This window comes from Oryx dammah, unplaced genomic scaffold (genome assembly GCF_014754425.2).
Source record: "Oryx dammah isolate SB20612 unplaced genomic scaffold, SCBI_Odam_1.1 HiC_scaffold_15, whole genome shotgun sequence".
Lineage (NCBI taxonomy): Eukaryota > Metazoa > Chordata > Mammalia > Artiodactyla > Bovidae > Oryx > Oryx dammah.
Genome location: NW_024070199.1, coordinates 35,694,980 through 35,711,142, shown reverse-complemented (window position 1 = coordinate 35,711,142; position 16,163 = coordinate 35,694,980). Strand labels below are relative to the sequence as shown.

General features: G+C 51.4%; 1 protein-coding gene across 2 annotated transcripts; it reads right to left on the bottom strand.

Moving 5' to 3' along the window:
- Nucleotides 1–2,680: 2,680 nt before the first annotated feature.
- On the bottom strand, nucleotides 2,681–11,982 carry MS4A15 (membrane spanning 4-domains A15). 2 transcript variants are annotated; one of them, XM_040255895.1, is made up of 6 exons: nucleotides 11,746–11,982; nucleotides 8,240–8,362; nucleotides 7,492–7,548; nucleotides 5,164–5,256; nucleotides 4,649–4,762; nucleotides 2,681–3,716 (listed from the first exon to the last, which is right to left on the bottom strand). In XM_040255895.1, exons 1-6 carry the CDS (start codon nucleotides 11,968–11,970, stop codon nucleotides 3,600–3,602), a joined length of 729 nt encoding a protein of 242 aa, XP_040111829.1. In that variant the 5' UTR covers nucleotides 11,971–11,982; the 3' UTR covers nucleotides 2,681–3,599. The 2 variants fall into 2 exon arrangements, with proteins under 2 accessions (XP_040111829.1, XP_040111827.1); XM_040255893.1 differs by lacking the exon at nucleotides 8,240–8,362 and having other exon boundaries at nucleotides 11,746–11,972.
- Between the last annotated feature and the right edge of the window lie 4,181 nt (nucleotides 11,983–16,163).

The following is a 16,163-nucleotide window of genomic DNA, read 5'->3' as shown; positions in this document are numbered from 1 at the left end:
TGTAGAGCACTTTCATACTTATTTTTTAATAAATGCTGCTGCTGCTGCTGCTAAGTCGCTTCAGTCGTGTCCGACTCCGTGCGACCCCATAGACGGCAGCCCACCAAGCTCCCCCATCCCTGGGATTCTCCAGGCAAGAACACTGCAGTGGGTTGCCATTTCCTTCTCCAATGCATAAAAGTGAAAAGTGAAAGTGAAATCTCTCAGTCGCCGCGCCCGCAGGGACTGCAGCCTACCAGGCTCCTCCATCCATGGGATTTTCCAGGCAAGAGTACTGGAGTGGGTTGTCATTGCCTTCTCCAATTTTTAATAAATAGAAGTTCTTAATTTTAATAAACACAAATTTCTAAATCTTTTCTTTTATGATTAGTTTTTGTGTGTGTGTGTCCAACTTGAAAAATCCTTGCTTATCCCAATGTACTGAAGATAGTTTCTTCTTCCTTTTTTTTTTTTTTTAAAGAAACTCCTTTTAAGTTGTAAAATTTAGGTCTATGACCCATCTTGACTTAATTTTTATGTATGGTATGTGATGTAGGAATTGTGTTTCATTTTTTCCCTATAACCAAATCCAATTGCTTCAGCATAATTTATTGAAAAGAATATCTTTGTCCACTGAGTTGCAGTGGAGCCCTTGTCGTAAATCAAGTGAACTATATAGGTGAACTATATCGGAGAAGGTGATGGCACCCCACTCCAGTACTCTTGCCTGGAAAAGCCCATGGACAGAGGAGCCTGGTAGGCTGCAGTCCATGGGGTCACGAAGAGTCGGACACGACTGAGCGACTTCCCTTTCACTTTTCACTTTTATGCATTGGAGAAGGAAATGGCAACCCACTCCAGTGTTCTTGCCTGGAGAATCCCAGGGACGGGGGAGCCTGGTGGGCTGCAGTCTCTGGGGTCACACAGAGTCAGACACGACTGAAGTGACTCAGCAGCAGCATATAGGTGACGGTCTGTTTCTGAGCTCCATTGATCTAATTCTCTAGTCACTAAAAACTATGCTGTCTTGGTTACTATTGCATTATAGTAAGTTTTGAAATCTGGTAGTTTAAGTCATCCAACTTTGTTTTTCTTTATGGTTTTCTTGAATATTTTAGATCCTTATGAATATTTTAGAATTTCCATATGAACTTTAGAATTAGCTTGTCAATTTCTCCCCAAATAAAACTGTTGGAATTTTGAATGGGAATGTATGAAGTCTACAGGAAAATTTGGAGATAAATGGCATTTTAACAAAATTTTGAGCTTTCCAATCCATGAACATAGTATGACTCTTCATTTATTTCATTAATGTCTCTTTAGTAGTTTTCAGAATTCTTCTGCTTCATTGTTAATTATGTCTCCAGCTCCCATTTCCTCTCAGCAGCAGGACTTAATATTGCCAGTTAAGATAACTCAGTCACTTCCCCTGACTTCCAGTCCAGAAGCGTGATCTTCCTTGCTGGTTTTGCATGGTGGCCACTCTCTCCACTTTTATTTACTGTTATGCTTCAGTCTCATACAACCCACATTACACGTCAGCCCTCTTAGCCTCTTGTGCTTTCCCCTGGGGGACACGGGAAGCTTTCTGATGCTTTTACTCATACCCACATGGGAGTGTAGGGCTCCATGTCATGCCATCAGGCACGCCCTTGGCCATCTCAACTCCACATTCTGGCTCCATGCTGTCTGGACAAGGGGCATCTCTAGGGGCCTTGCCATCTCCTCATGTTACAGCCTGGGACGTGAAGAAGCATCAGTTCTTTAATTCCTCCTAATTGATCTGTGGTTTTTGGCCATCTCTGTGGAATGTAGTTAACAGGGCACAGAGATGGGAAAATCCCAGTCTGGGGCTCTTTCTCCCTCTTTCTCCCTCCTCTCTCCAAACATCTCCCCTCAATTCAAAAAAGTCTCTAATCTCCTCTATGTGTGGCAGGAAAACCATTCTTAAATATACCAATACATTTCTCCCAACTTTATTTAGTTGGGGTCTTCAGCTCTCAGCTCTATGTCCTCAAGTCCCTGTTCTTGATTTTGAAGCCAAATTCTGTTGTGATCCCCACCCAACTCTGCACATGCATGACCCCAGGATGCAGGGACTCCTTAAAAGGCGGGCCTTCTTACCCCACTCTCATCTCCACTCTGGCTCATTAGCACTTAGCCACCTAGCTGACTACTTCCTCTGGGAAGACCTCGTGGAAGAAGAAACATTAAAATAGGGTTTTGAAGACGGAGCAGAAGTTTGTTAAATGAAGAAGCGGGGTGCTGAGAAATGCAGTCCTGCCCCAGTCTCTGGGATGAAGAAACAGGAGAAGGGAGGGGAAAGAGCTGGTGGGATGCACTTGGGTTTGGACTGTGGGGAGCTGTATGGTAAGAGCACAGACCCTGAGGTCAGATGAAGCTGGGTTCAGATTCTGGCACTGACTTTTACTAGCTTGGTGGCCCCGTGCACATGGTTTAACCTCTTCAAGTTTCCCTGTCTTCAGTGGTAGAGTGGAGACATGAATGCCTGCTTAGTTCAGGTGGGGACAGAACAAGGGTAAGGATCACACCACACAGAGCCCAGCCTCCAGAGGTACCCTTTTGCTGTGACGGTAAGACAGTTCCCCAGGTCTCCTGATCAATATGGGACAACCCTTTAAAGCTCCCAAGGTTAAAAACAAAACAAGTCATTGCTATGAGACCAGATCAAGTTGTAAGCGCAGTTTATTTCCCTCTGTGGTATGAGAGACAAGCCACCTGCCAGGGTCTCTAAATACCAGGTGGAACTGTCCCCTGGCCTGGAGACCCAGCCCAACTCATCATACCTTCAGAGGTGGCTTTCTCCTCAGGCTGGGCTGGTGGAGGGGGGCAGGCATGGTGTGAGAGGGAGCAGTGAGAGGCCAGGGGGGGTCCTGAGCCTCCCTCCAGCCCTGGAGGGTGTGCAGGGCTGAGGCAACAGGGCCTCCAAACAGTTCTGCAGGCAGTTGGGGTCGGGGGACATGCCTGACTTAGACTTTAGACTTCTGGGAGCCCAGGGGAACTGTAAGTGTCTTAAATGTCATCTGGTTCAACACTTTCTTTTCCAGGCGGGAAAACTGAGGCCTGATGACATAGCAGCAGATTATAGAGCTGGTCCTGGAGCCTGGTGACCAGAGGCCAAGCCACTGCCGTTTGGCTCTGTGACCTCTGCAGCTGGACTCAGTTCTCCCTTCTGGAGGATTCTGGGCTCTCTGAGCTTAATGACTGTCCCAAGGCCTGAGGGCCAGGGCGGCCCTTGAACCCCTGCCCCAGCGAGGCTAGGGTTTCCAAATGAGTAGAGAGAAATCCAGGGCGGCATCAGGAGGCATTTTCTGATGAAGGGAGGAGCCCAGGGAGCAGAGGAACACATACCCTTGACATCAGCTAGCTTTTCAAGGAAATAAACCACTGCGGGAAACGTGTGGGACAGACATCCCCAGGGACTCCACTCGGTGCCACAACATGAGAGGACTGGGGCGGCGGGCTGCCACCAGATAAGGCGAGGGTGGGGAGAGGCTGGGCCCGGGATGGCGGGGTGGAGAGCCTGGAGGAACGTGGGGAGGGAAAAGGGGGACGGGGGAAAGTGAGGGAGGCTGGGCTCCAACCCCCAGCGCGACCGTCTACTCTGAAGACTCCTTGGGTATATATGCCACATTATCGTAGGCGGGGGGAGGAGAGGCTGCGGGGCTGGGGATGTTGAAGTCTGTGCTGAAGGCATTCGGCAGGAAAATCACAGGCTGCAAAGCAAAAGAAAACAAACCCAGGCAATCCTGGTGGCTCTGGCGCCTTCAGGGAGCTGTTGCAATAGTGCCCTCTTGTGGGAATTGTGAGAACAGCGCCCTAGTAGTGAACGCTCCAAGGATGAATTGGCCCCACTCATCAGTTCAACTAAATTTCCAAAAAGTATTTGCTGAAGTCAGCTATGATCTGGGCCTTGGAGATACAGCAACGAAACAGACAGGAGTCTCATTTCTCTAAGAACTAAGGTTCTGGATTTCTTTGTCTCTGGACAGCGCTACACTGGTTCAAGGCTTGGATACCACATCTTTGCAGCGTCTTTGCAGCGTCTTCGCTGCCCCCAACCCGTACCTCTCCGCCCCGCTCCCTGCCCCCGCAGTGGGCAAACCCTCTAGATTGATTTCCCTGAGCCCCACTCTACTCACCCTCCCCTCTGAGCGTACAGGCCTCTGCTCAGACTTTCAACAGCTCCACACCCCGTTTTGCACAAACCCACTTCCCAAGGGGGACCCCCACCCCGCCCCCGCCCGCACCATGGCCTGCCGGTTTGTTTCCACGGAGGCTGACTTCCAACTGGTCCCCTTGCCACGAAGGCCCTTCCTCCATCCCCTCTGTCTGCACTATCCTCCAGTTTGGGGAAAACGGAGGTCAATGCCCACCCGAGTCGTGCTGCCCTTCCTGATGCCCACGTCTCTTGACTCGTGAACTTCTGGAAGGTCCCACTCATCTCCGACAGCGATCTCCCTCGTCCCCAGAGCCTGCCTTCCAGGACTCCGCGTCCAGGCACAAAGAGCAGCAGGTCCCTTGATGCTGGCGCGCCCCCGTGGCCACCCACGAGGAAAACCTTCCCTCGGAAACTCCTCTGAGTTCCCAGATGTACGAGTGGGGCGCTCTTTGCAGGGCGGGGCGGGGGGTGGTGTGAGGCACTCACCGCGTGAGCTTGGGCGCGAGTGGCTTGGCACCCAAAGTGGGTGGCAATGACTGCAATGAAGAACTCCAGTATGGTGAAGATGGTAAGCACGGCCAAATAGCCCCTGCCTACATCCTGGGGACCAAAACCCACAGTCAAGGCCAGCCGAGAATTCTAGAACAGAGGGGGAAAGGGGCCCAGAGCAGCGAGAATAACCTGCCCCAGATCACACAGTCAGCTGATGGCAGAGCTGGAGCGGGTCCCCCTGCTGCGTGACACGTACTCTCCCTTGAACACACATACTCTCCCTTGAACTCAAGATTGCTTCTCCGAGACCCGCCCCCCACCCCCCAACTACGCCGACCCTTGACGTAGGGTCCTGGGGTCCGTATACACCTGGGGGTCTCTTGGGATTGGCAGACTCTGCTGATGCCTAGGGCCCTACAACCTCCCTTCCCCCCACCCGTGCCTCCTCCTGGATGTGGCTGTTGCTCTTCTTCAAGTTTTCCCACTCCTGGGGACGTCGGACAACACACCCAGTTAGTGACACCAAAATCCATGAGCAGAATGGCCGTCCCTGCAAAGGCCGCCATGGCGCTGAGAATGTTGGTCCCCAGACTGATCCTCACCTGCAGGGGTAGAGATGGAGGGGAAGGAGGAGAGAGGGGAGGCAGGAAGAGGAGGAGGGACAGGAGGCCACAGCTCTGCCCCGGGAGCCTCCCACAGCAGGCCTCCCGCCGCCCCCCGGGTCCTCACACCCATGCCCATACCTGCGTCCTCCTTAACCTCCTTTCCTCCTGTCCTTCCCAGGAGTCCTCAGGCGAATGGCCCTGCTGACCACTCCCCCGGGTCTTACCGTGCATCTCTTCTTAAAGCTGCTGGGAAAGGGGCCCGACCTCCTTCATGACCTCCCTAAGTGAGGCCTGCAGAGGCTCCTCGCCCCCCATTACTGTGCTCCATCCCTCGGGCTGAGCATCCTGAAGGTGCCGCTAGCCCACGGGCAGGGGTCGCGGAAGGCCCTCTGCTGTGGACACTGAGGTTGGGAGAAGTGTTGGGGTTCCACGTGGGCCCAGGTAGGGGCTGGCAGAGCAAGCACTGCAGACGCTGGCAGGGCACCAGGCAGTGGAGACTCAGGGGCTGTGAGCCTGAGGTCCGGGGAGCAAAGGTCTGGGCCTCACTGTCATCCGGAGGCTCTGGACTTGGGACAAGTGGACCACTGGGTGGTCCAGGCGATGGTGGAGGGGTCACCCTCCCCATGCTGCTGCAACCTGATGCTCTTTTGACCCACTAGCTGAAGCCATCTGGTTAAACAGCCCTAGCCTTAAAGTGGGGACCACTCATGGGTGGGCTGGGGACTGCAGGATTTGCTCAGGTTCAGAAAAGACCCCAACTCCTCTTTTTTTTGGATGAGGTTGTTGAGATCAGAGCAGCCTCAGACGTAATCAGTTAACTGATGAATGAAAACTTCTGTTGAGCACCTAGTGCCTGCCAGACACTGTCCAGGGTGCTGTGAGCATGGGGCAGAGTAAATCAGTAAATCAGCTCCCTCTCCCTGCCTCCATCCAGACTTTACAGCCTGGGGGTGGGGGGATATAGGTTTGGTTCTGAGGGTTCCCTGTGTCCAGTCCTGTCCTGTTACAATCCATTCTCTACCCGGCAGCTCTCGGGAGTGTAAACAGAGCACCGATTCTCTGCTCCCTGGTGGCTCAGACAGTAAAAGGTCTGCCTGGAATGCAGGAGACTCAGCTTTAATTCCGAGGTGGAGTAGATCCCCTGGAGAAGGGAATGGCGACTCACTCCAGTATTCTTGCCTGGAGAATTCAATGGACAGAAGATCCTTGTGGGCTACAGTCCACAGGGTTACAAAGAGCAGGACACAACTGAGCAACTAACACTTTCACTTCTCCCGCCCACACCTTGGGCTCCAACCTCACTGGCCTCCCACTGCCCTAAAACTTGACTCCAGCCACAAGTGTCTCCCCACCTTTCCCTCTTGGCTTAGTTCCTCCCATTCAGCCCCTGGCTTGCTGTCATCCAAGGTTCTGGCCTCTTCTCATCCTCTAGCCCGGGATAGTGGTCTCCAGGCTCCTGTATGGCTGCTGCCCTCTGAACAATGGCTCAGCGACACCTGCTCAGGGACTGCAGACTCTCCCAGCTGAGCAGAATTCCTCATATTATCCCTGGGCTTTGTTCAGCACTTTTCACTCTGTAAAGACTTTATCTGTGTGTTTTGTTTTGTTTTGTTTTAGGTGGGGGTGGGGGTGTCTTACCAGACATTAGAATGTAAGCTCCACGAGGGCAGGGACTTGACTCTGGTGCGATGCTCAACACTCTCCCATCCAAAGCCTCCATCGCCCCCTGCCCTCCCCCGCAACCACCCGCAGAAGGCATGGAGCTGTCTGAGATGTCGACCCCGTGCATCTCTAACTTCTCTGCACTTCCCTCCCAAGACTTTTGCCTTGGTCAAGTGGTCACACATAGTTTCCACGGTGACCCTGCCCACCGTCCCTCCTTGCATCCTCAGGCTCTTCCTTCAGGATTTCTCAGTCCCACATGCCCAGCAAGGCTCAGCTCAACCATCTCCTGTTCAGGAGGGCTTTTTGCCTCGTCCCTTTCTTTGGGCCATGAGCACTTCATCTGTGGACCCTCACTTTCTGCCTCTCAGGGTATTCTGAAAGTGCGTCTTGGTTTCTTCTCTCCTGGAGGTAGGGCAGGGGCTGTGTCTGGCTGTCTGGGTGTTGTCCCATGCCTGGCCTCCAGCAGCCCCCTAGGGAGTGCTTATTGAAGGAGCATCTTTGGAGGCAGAGCAGAGTGGAGCCTGGCTGTGGCCCCGCCTCACCCCTGGGTCTCCCATTCAGACTTACCAGGCAACTGGTGTGGTTCTTCTCGGCTGCCACTGAGAGGGACCCTGAGATGATGAACTGTGTAGGGAAGTGGGTATCCTAGTGAGGCTTCAGCCAGGGCACTGGGCAGGGCACACTATGCCTGGCACTGTCAAGGCCATGGCTATCAGGGAGAGGCCAGCAGCCTCCTGGATGCCACCTTCTTGGCCTCCTGGCCAGGCACTTGGGATTGCTCTGTGAGGGTGTCCCATAGTTACTAGGGGCCCCTGTCCAGGGAATTAGGCCCATGGCTTGCAAGATGAATGTTTTCATTGACACTGTGTCATCGATAGGGAAGACATTGCTCCTTCAGACATTCACTCATCAGACATTTCCTGAGCAGCAGGCATGTGGCAAGATCCTAGCAGAGTTGAATAAGACAGACAAGATTTCTGCCCTCATGAGGCTTCCATTCTAATTTGGGAAGACGGACACTTAGCAAACAAACAATCAAGAATGCTTAGAAGTTGAAGAATGGAAGCTGGGTAACTACAGGTGTTTAGTGTCCTTAGCTCCTGCCTTCCTCTCCTTCATTCCATCCTTTTTAGCGGGGAGCAGGCTAAGCTCTATGCTGGGAGCTTTTCACACACGGGAGTGGGGTCTGGGTCAGGTCATGATTAGGGTTTGTGGTTGAGAGTTAAATTTAGGCTCAGGCCCCCACCCAGGAGCGGCTGTGCCCAGGAGAATGGGCCTGGGCACAGCCCCCCGCCCAGAGGGCCCAGGCACTCACGCAGGCTCCTCCCCAGAAAGGGACGCCGCCTTCGATGAAGAGCATCCCCAAGTGGCCGCGGCGGACCATGAGCAGCACGCCGCCGAAGCCCAGGTGGATAAGGCCGATGAGAATCTGGACGGTCTGCGGGGAGCAGACAGCGGCTCAGCCAGGCGGGCGCGGCGGGCTCCACACCGCCCCCTGCCGGCCTCAGAGGAGAGCGTGGCAGGGCCCTGCAGTCCCGCTTGGAACCCTCAGCAACTCGGAAATAAACTCAGATTCCCTTCTTTTAAGGAGACATCATTATAACAACTGTGAAAGACAAGGTATTTTAAGATGGAAAGCCAGTTCCCCACAGCTTTCAGGACCCACCCTTCTGTTTCTATGTCTCCACGGGTTTGCCTTTTGCTCTGAACCAGGTCTCAAGCGTACTGTGTTGCTACTTGGCTTCTTAGCCCTCATGTCAACGGCTCAGCATTCCCTTCGCTGACTGCCTCACCGCTTGCTTCCTTGTGCCCCTGCAGCCTGCACAGATATCTCCTTGCGTGTTTTTCTCATTGGAGTGTCATTGATGCATCCCAGTCACGTGCAGGAGCTGCTGCCTACCAGCTGGAATCTGGACTTAGATTTTATATTGATTAATCAATTAATTAAAGGAGTGGTTTCCCACAGATCATTCTCAGAAGGGGGATGGTTTTCCAAGGATGAGAACAACGTGGGCTTCTGGTTCATGCTGCCACGTTTCTTTCTAAGTGGGTTTGTTTTTTTTTTTTCTGTTTTGTTTGTTTGTTTTAAAGAATTTATTTATTTGGCTGCTTTGGGTCTTGGTTGAGGCATGCAGGATCCTTCATCACGCAGCATGGATTCTCTAGTTGGAGCATGCAGGCTGCAAAGTGCACAAGCCTCAGTAGTTGTGGCAGGCAGGCTGTGGGATCTTACTTCCCTGACCAGGAATTGATCCCTCGTCCACCTGCCTTGCAAGGCAGATTCTTCACCACTGGACCACAAGGGAAGTCCCTGTTTTCCGAATGGTTTTGGTAACAACTGAATCTAGAACTGAGTGGAAAGGGACATTGACGGCTGCTGAACTCAGCCTCTGTCTAATCCAGGTGGTGGTGGCGTTTCAGTCACTAAGTCGAATCCAACTCTTGCGACCCCATGTACTATAGCCTGCCAGGCTCCTCTGTCCATGGAATTCTCCAGGCAGGAATACTGGAGTGGGTTGCCAATTCCTTCTCCAGGGAGTCTTCCCGACCCAGGAATCAAACCCAGGTCTCCTCCACTGCAGGCATATTCTTTACTGACGGAGCTACAAGGGAAGATCCTAATCCAGGAAACTGTCCATCTCCTGACTTCTAAATGGACTCCCTTAGTGATGAGGTGCTCCCTGTGGTCCATTTAAGGGCAGTTCAGACTGTAGAATGGTATCTTAGGATCATGTGCTATATATATATATATATATATATGTCTTACTAACACGAGAGCCAAGCATTTGTACATTTAAAGGCGTGACCCCTTGAATCCTCTTTCTTTCTCTCTCTGGTCACATGTCTTCCATCTTTTTTGTGCCCTTTATGGGGCATCACGTCCCAGCTGCCAAGGCTGCTCTCCTCCGGCCCTTCCCCTGCTACTGAATCAACACTGTTACTCCTCGTAAGACACCAGCTGCCACTTAGCAAACGCCTGTCTGCACTAAGCGATGTGCTGGGTGTTTTACAGACATTATCTCTTTTAACCCTAATGTGATGAGGTAGGTATCCTAAAATTACTATCCTGATTTCAGAAATGAGGAAGTTGAGGAAAATGAGGTTCAGAGATATTCAATAATTTGTGCGAGGTCTCCCAGCTAGGAGGTGGCAGGCCTACTAACTCTAAAGCCAGTATTCTCCCTGGCTGACACTCCCTAGAACCTATATATATGTATAGTTTCTTCTTTTTATATTTTTCAGCAAATTGCGTTTGTCTCAGCAAAGCCCTTTGGGGGTCATTGTTTCCCAGAGTCTGGTCTGAGATTTCCAGTCTCCAGCAATGGATCCACCATCTTTGTCCATTGCTTCTAGTCCATTCTTGCCCCAGTGGAGTTGGTAGGCTTTAGGCTCCTAAGTTCCAGCATATTCAAGCCCGAGCCTTGGGACAGCGACTTAGCATTGATGAGCTTAAGCTCCCTAATCTGTCCAATGGGAACTATGATCCCTCTCTCACAAGTGGTGATGAGACCCTAAGGAGACAATGAATGCAAATTCTTTGGCCCAGTGTGCTCACCTCTCAATGGAGAAGGCAATGGCACCCCACTCCAGTACTCTTGCCTAGAGAATCCCATGGATTTAATTGATTATGATCAATCTTAAATTGATTAAGATTCCATCTTCCACTACGATAAACTGAGGCAGAGGGACAAGCTGAAGACACTCCGCATATAATATATAGATAAATATGTGTATCTATCTGTCTATCTACTGTCCCTCCAAGAGATCAATATCTCAAGAATCAATATCTCAAGGCCATCTGAGATTGGACTGTCAGCCCTGCAGGAGGCAAGAGCTAGCCCTGGCTACCACTTCAGCTTCATCTCCTCTCCCTCCTTCCTTTGCTCATTACCTTCCAACCATGTCCACCTTCTATTTTGTCTTTGAACAAGCCACCTCAAGGCCTCTGCACTTGCTGTTTCCTCTATCCAATGAGCCAGTCTCTGACCCTCACTTTGCTGGCTTCAGCCCAACATCTAGATTATTAGCTACAATGTCATCTCCCCAGACAGACCTCTCTGTCCATCTTTCCTAGCGTTGCCCCTCCCCCATGGTCATTTTTTACCTCACTGCCTTATTTGGAGTTATCTCAGTCATTTGTTCAGAGAAGGCAATGGCACCCCACTCCGGTACTCTTGCCTGGAAAATCCCATGAGCGGAGGAGCCTGGTGGGCTACAGTCCACGGGGTCGCTAAGAGTTGGACACGACTGAGCGACTTCACTTTTACTTTTCACTTTCATGCATTGGAGAAGGAAATGGCAACCCACTCCAGTGTTCTTGCCTGGAGAATCCCAGGGACGGGGGAGCCTGGGGGGCTGCCGTCTATGGGGTCACACAGAGTCGGACACGACTGAAGCGACTCAGCAGCAGCAGCAGCAGCAGCAGTCGCAGCAGTCATTTGTTCACGGTTTACTCTCTGTCAGCTCTGCAGAATGGTCCTTGTCTGCCTGGTGCACGGCTGCACTTTCAAGTCCTCACTAAGCATCTACCAATTGCTGCCCTGGTGGCTCAGACAGTAAAGAATCCACCTGCAATGCAGGAGACCTGGGTTTGATCCCTGGACTGGGAATATCCCCTGGAGGAGGGCGTGACAACCCACTCCAGTATTCTTGACTGGAGAATCCCCATGGACAGAGGAGCCCGGCGAGCTGCAGTCCATAGGGTTGCAAAGAGTCAGACACGACTGAGCGACCAAGCGTAGCGCATTATCTCCAAGGTGCATGAGTCCTCCCTCCTTGCCAAGCACCTATGCCCCCGGTGGTCGGAGAGGCTGTTCTTACCCCCAAAGCCTTGGGCTCTCCGGTCAGGAATGTCTCCCCGGGCCGCATGTCTGGTGGCTGGGTGACCCGTGGTGTCTGCGCCCCCAGCGGCGGCTCCTCGTACTGCATGATCCCTGGAGGCTGGCACAGGGAGGTGGGCAGGATGGCTGGGGGCGAGCGAAGGCCGCTGGCGTTGCTGGGTGGGATGACGACAAACACCCCATTGCTGGAGGGAGCCGTGGACATCGTGCTCAGAGTGCCTGGGAGACAGAGGCTCCGGAAATAATAATGATAGTGATGATGGTTACACATCTGCATAAGAGATTGTCAGTTTATCCACAACCTGTCTGCCTACCTACCCCTGTTCATTGCAGTCCCCAGAGGCTGGCACCAAAATCTCTGCTCAGTGAAGAAGGGAAGCTTCCCTCAGGGAAATAGAGGGATGTCAGAGGTCAAGGTGAGGCAAGGCCAAGACTTGAATCCAGTCTTTCTGACCCTAGAAACCACATTCTCCATCTCTGCTATTATTACATGGAAAGGACCTTTAGGAGGAACATGCATTTAATTGCCTCCTTTGCCCAGAGAGGGAAAGTGGCTTACTCAAGGACACACAGCTAGTGTAAGCCAGAGCTGAGCATCAATGCACAGGGGACTGGAGCTCACCCACCACTTCCTGTCCCTTAGTGTTAATCGCTCAGTCGTGCCCGACGCTTTGTGACCCCATGAATTGCAGCGCACCAGGCTTTGCTGTACATGAGATTTTCCAGGCCAAGGATACTGGAGTGGGTTGCCATTTCTGAGCTTGTGTAAATAATCCCCCTGGGTGATTTCCTGTTGTGGGAGCCTTCCTCTTGGCCACCTAAGCAATCACCATTATCCTAGACAAGCCAAGCATGGATTATGGAAACTTTATGCATAGCTGGCCTGAGCAAATTCTTTGGGGAAAACCACCCAACTGTCAGGAGATGGGCTTACTAGGACACAGCAGAGGGATGAACCTGCCAGATTATACAATGAAATGAAGAACAGGCATCCTTCTCATTGGCGTTAATTGGTTCAGCACATGACTTTGCAGACAGAAGCCGGGACTTGAATCCTGGCCCCTCTGGGTACCGGGAGACCTGGGGGCAAGATGGCCACCTGCCTCAGCCTCAGTTTCCTTATCTGTAAAGTGGGGATAATAACACTGAGAGATAACCTCATAGGGTTTGGTGTGAACTAAAATAACACACAACCTTGAGAAAAGGCATCCTTCAGAGTCTAACCATTGCTAGGAGTCAGGAACAGGGTCCATGCCCTCCAGGAGCCTTGTGTCTGGTGGAAAGAGCAAGAGAAGCTTGTAGTTCAGCCCAACAGATTATGACAGCATTGACTGAGCACCAAGCTCAGGGCTGGGAGTAGGAAGAAGAATTAACAAGGGATGTCCCTTGGGATGGACAGGTGCACGCTGCTATATTTAAAAGGGATAACCAACAAGGGCCTACTATATAGCACAGAGAACTCTGCTCAGCATTGTGTGGCAACCCAGGTGGGAGGAGAGTTTGGGGGGAGGATGGATACTTGTATATGTATGGCTGAGTCCCTTTGCTGTGCACCTGAAACTATCATAATATTGATAATTAATCAGCTATACCCCAATACAGAATAAAAAGTTAAAAAAAAAAAAAAGAATGTCTTGTCCTCAGACTCTGGCAACGAAGAGCAGGGCTCTGCCAGGACAGGGTGCTGGTGCAGGTGGGAACTGATTCCCCTTCACTGGTTGTGAGCTCATTCGTGTCTTCAGGGAGGACGCAGACCTGAAACTCGGGTCCTCAGAGGCGGCTATTCTGCTCTCACCTCCCCGCACCGCGTTCCTTCCCTTTTCTCTTTCTCTCATCTTCCAGCTTTTTATTTCCCCGCCTATTGGCCTTTTCCCTCTTCACCAGACGTATTCGAGAAGAGTAGGCGACTGCTGAGGGTGTTGTGGAAGAGTCCGTGGCAGTCCAAGCACATGGGACCAGAGTGAGATGCTGGGAGACAAAGGGTCTGGGCTGAGGAGAACCCCTCCTGCCCCAGGAGTCTTTGCTTCTTGAGGTGTGAATAATGAACATTTAAGTCCTCATCTCATTCTGAGGGAGAGAAGGCATGGGTGTTTAGCTCTGCTTAGAGATGCTTCCCTGATGGCTCAGCAGATAAAGAATCTGCCTGGAATACAGGAGACACAGGGGACACGGGTTCAATCCTGCATGGGGAAGATCCCCTGGAGAAGGAAACAGCAACTCCTCCAGAATTCTTGCCTGAAAAACCCCATGGCCAGGGCATCCTGGTGGGCTACAGTCCAATGAGTCTCAAAGAGTTGGACTCGACTGAGTGACGAAGCACAGCACAGAGATGAGGCACTAGAGATTCAGAGAGGGTGACTGTGTCTCCCGCGGTCACACAGCACCTCAGTATTGAAGAAGTGGGGTGAGTCTGGACTCTGGTCTCCTGGTAGAAGGACTGTTGTATTGATGGGAGGCATTCACTCCTGGGTTCAAGTCCTGCCTTTGTCAGAGTGATGGGATCAATCCTGTACTCCACTCTTTGGAATACTAGTTCTAAAATGCTTGAAATAAAAGTTAATTTAAAATATACGACTATACTCCAATATAAATTAATAAAATAAATAAATAAAATACTTGGAGTCCACAGAGAAGCAAATGACCAACCAATGGGGCCTGAGTTTGCCAACTTTCTACTTCCTCCTGCAAGTTCATTTAAAGAAATCACCCACGTTCTCACCATCACTTGGAAAGAATATTTAGCACCAGAGAGGGAAGAAGGGCATAATTTTAGAGTAAAAGGACAAAACCTTTAGGTGAAACACGTTTAACTCGGTGCTGCTTTGCCTGTAGAGTTGTCATTTCATCAGGGACAAGGCTCACTGGTGGCTCAGAGGGTAAAGAATCCTCCTGCAACACGGGAGACCTGAGTTTGACCCCAGACTCGGCAAGATCCCCTGGAGAAGGGAATGGCAACCCACTCCAGTATTTTTGCCTGGAGAATTCCATGGACAGAGGAGCCTGGCGGGTTATAGTCCATGGGGTCGCAAAGAGTCAGACACAACTGAGTGACTAACACTTTCAACATAGGTGAAAACTGTGCCTGGGACCCATGGCAATTTGGAGTGTATCTGAACACTCTCTGGGGTCCCAAGAAGCAACACCATGACCTACACCCTTCCTGGGCTTTCCAAGGGGGCCCAGAGCGGCTTTAGAAGGGAGCACAAGCATAATTAACGACATCTCTCCCAAGGTGGGTGGTGAGAAACTTGCTTAAACTGAGACCTCACTTCCTCTTAGATGAAAATAAAACAGGTACAAAAATAGGCTCTCAGCTGATGTCACGGGTTAAGAGGCAATGAAAGTGTCACAGAGCTCCTGAGACTTGAAATCTCTCTCTACTCACCCCTCTGAAGCTGACATCAGAACAGCCGCACCATCAGGCCAGGGACCACCGTTCTGTTGGGTTCCAGAGGCCACCTGGCCCATGCCCCTAGCTATGTGCCACCCAAAAAGAGACTCTATTTTCCTTGTGAATGAATGTGAATGAATCAGTCACCTTGCCGTAAACCCTGATGCACGCGTATCAGGGACAGGCAGGTGGAAAAGAGGCAAAGACATGATCCCCTGTATCCAGGAGCTTACCAGATACCCACCAGGGGAACGGCTGCCTGGGACACAGGAAATACCCAGACATCAACAAGGCATGATATAAGCAGCTGCACAGCCTTCTGCAGTTTGTGGAGTCCTCATGTGTATGGGAACCAAGCACCCTTATAACAGCCCCTGAGGTCAGTGTTAATCAGCCCATTTTGCAGACCAGTAAACTGAGGGCCAGGGCTTCCCTGGTGGCTCAGTCAGTAAAGAATCCACCTGCAATGCAGGAGACCCAGGTTTGATCCCTTTGTCTGGAAGATCCCCTGGAGGAGAGCATGGCAAACCATTTATTATTCTTGCCTGGAGAATCCCATGGACAGAGGAGCCTGGCGAGCTACAGTCCATGGTGTCGCGAGAGTCAGACACAACTTAATGACTAAGCCACCACCAAACTGAGGGTCAGAAATTGTGCAGTCGAGTGGCCCAGGCCATGGGCCTTGAAATTGGACGTAATTGTCAGAGATGTTAAAACAAAAGTTTCAGCTGAGTTCAGATACTGGAGTGAGCTGTGCCACAGATGACCTGGTAGAACTTGCCACAAAGTGGGTGGTCGTGAACCTCCTGGGTGACTTTGCCACCTTTGCCTATATGGCTGGGAATGGAGATTGAGAGTGGATTTTGGAGAGATTATTTAGAGTGATCTGAGTCTAAATACAGGGGAAGGGAAGTTTTGCTGTTCACCTTGAGACAAAAGGGAGGGGCTGGCTTTATGGACACTTGGAGAAATTGATACGCACTCCTGCATTTTGGGCCTCCCTTGAT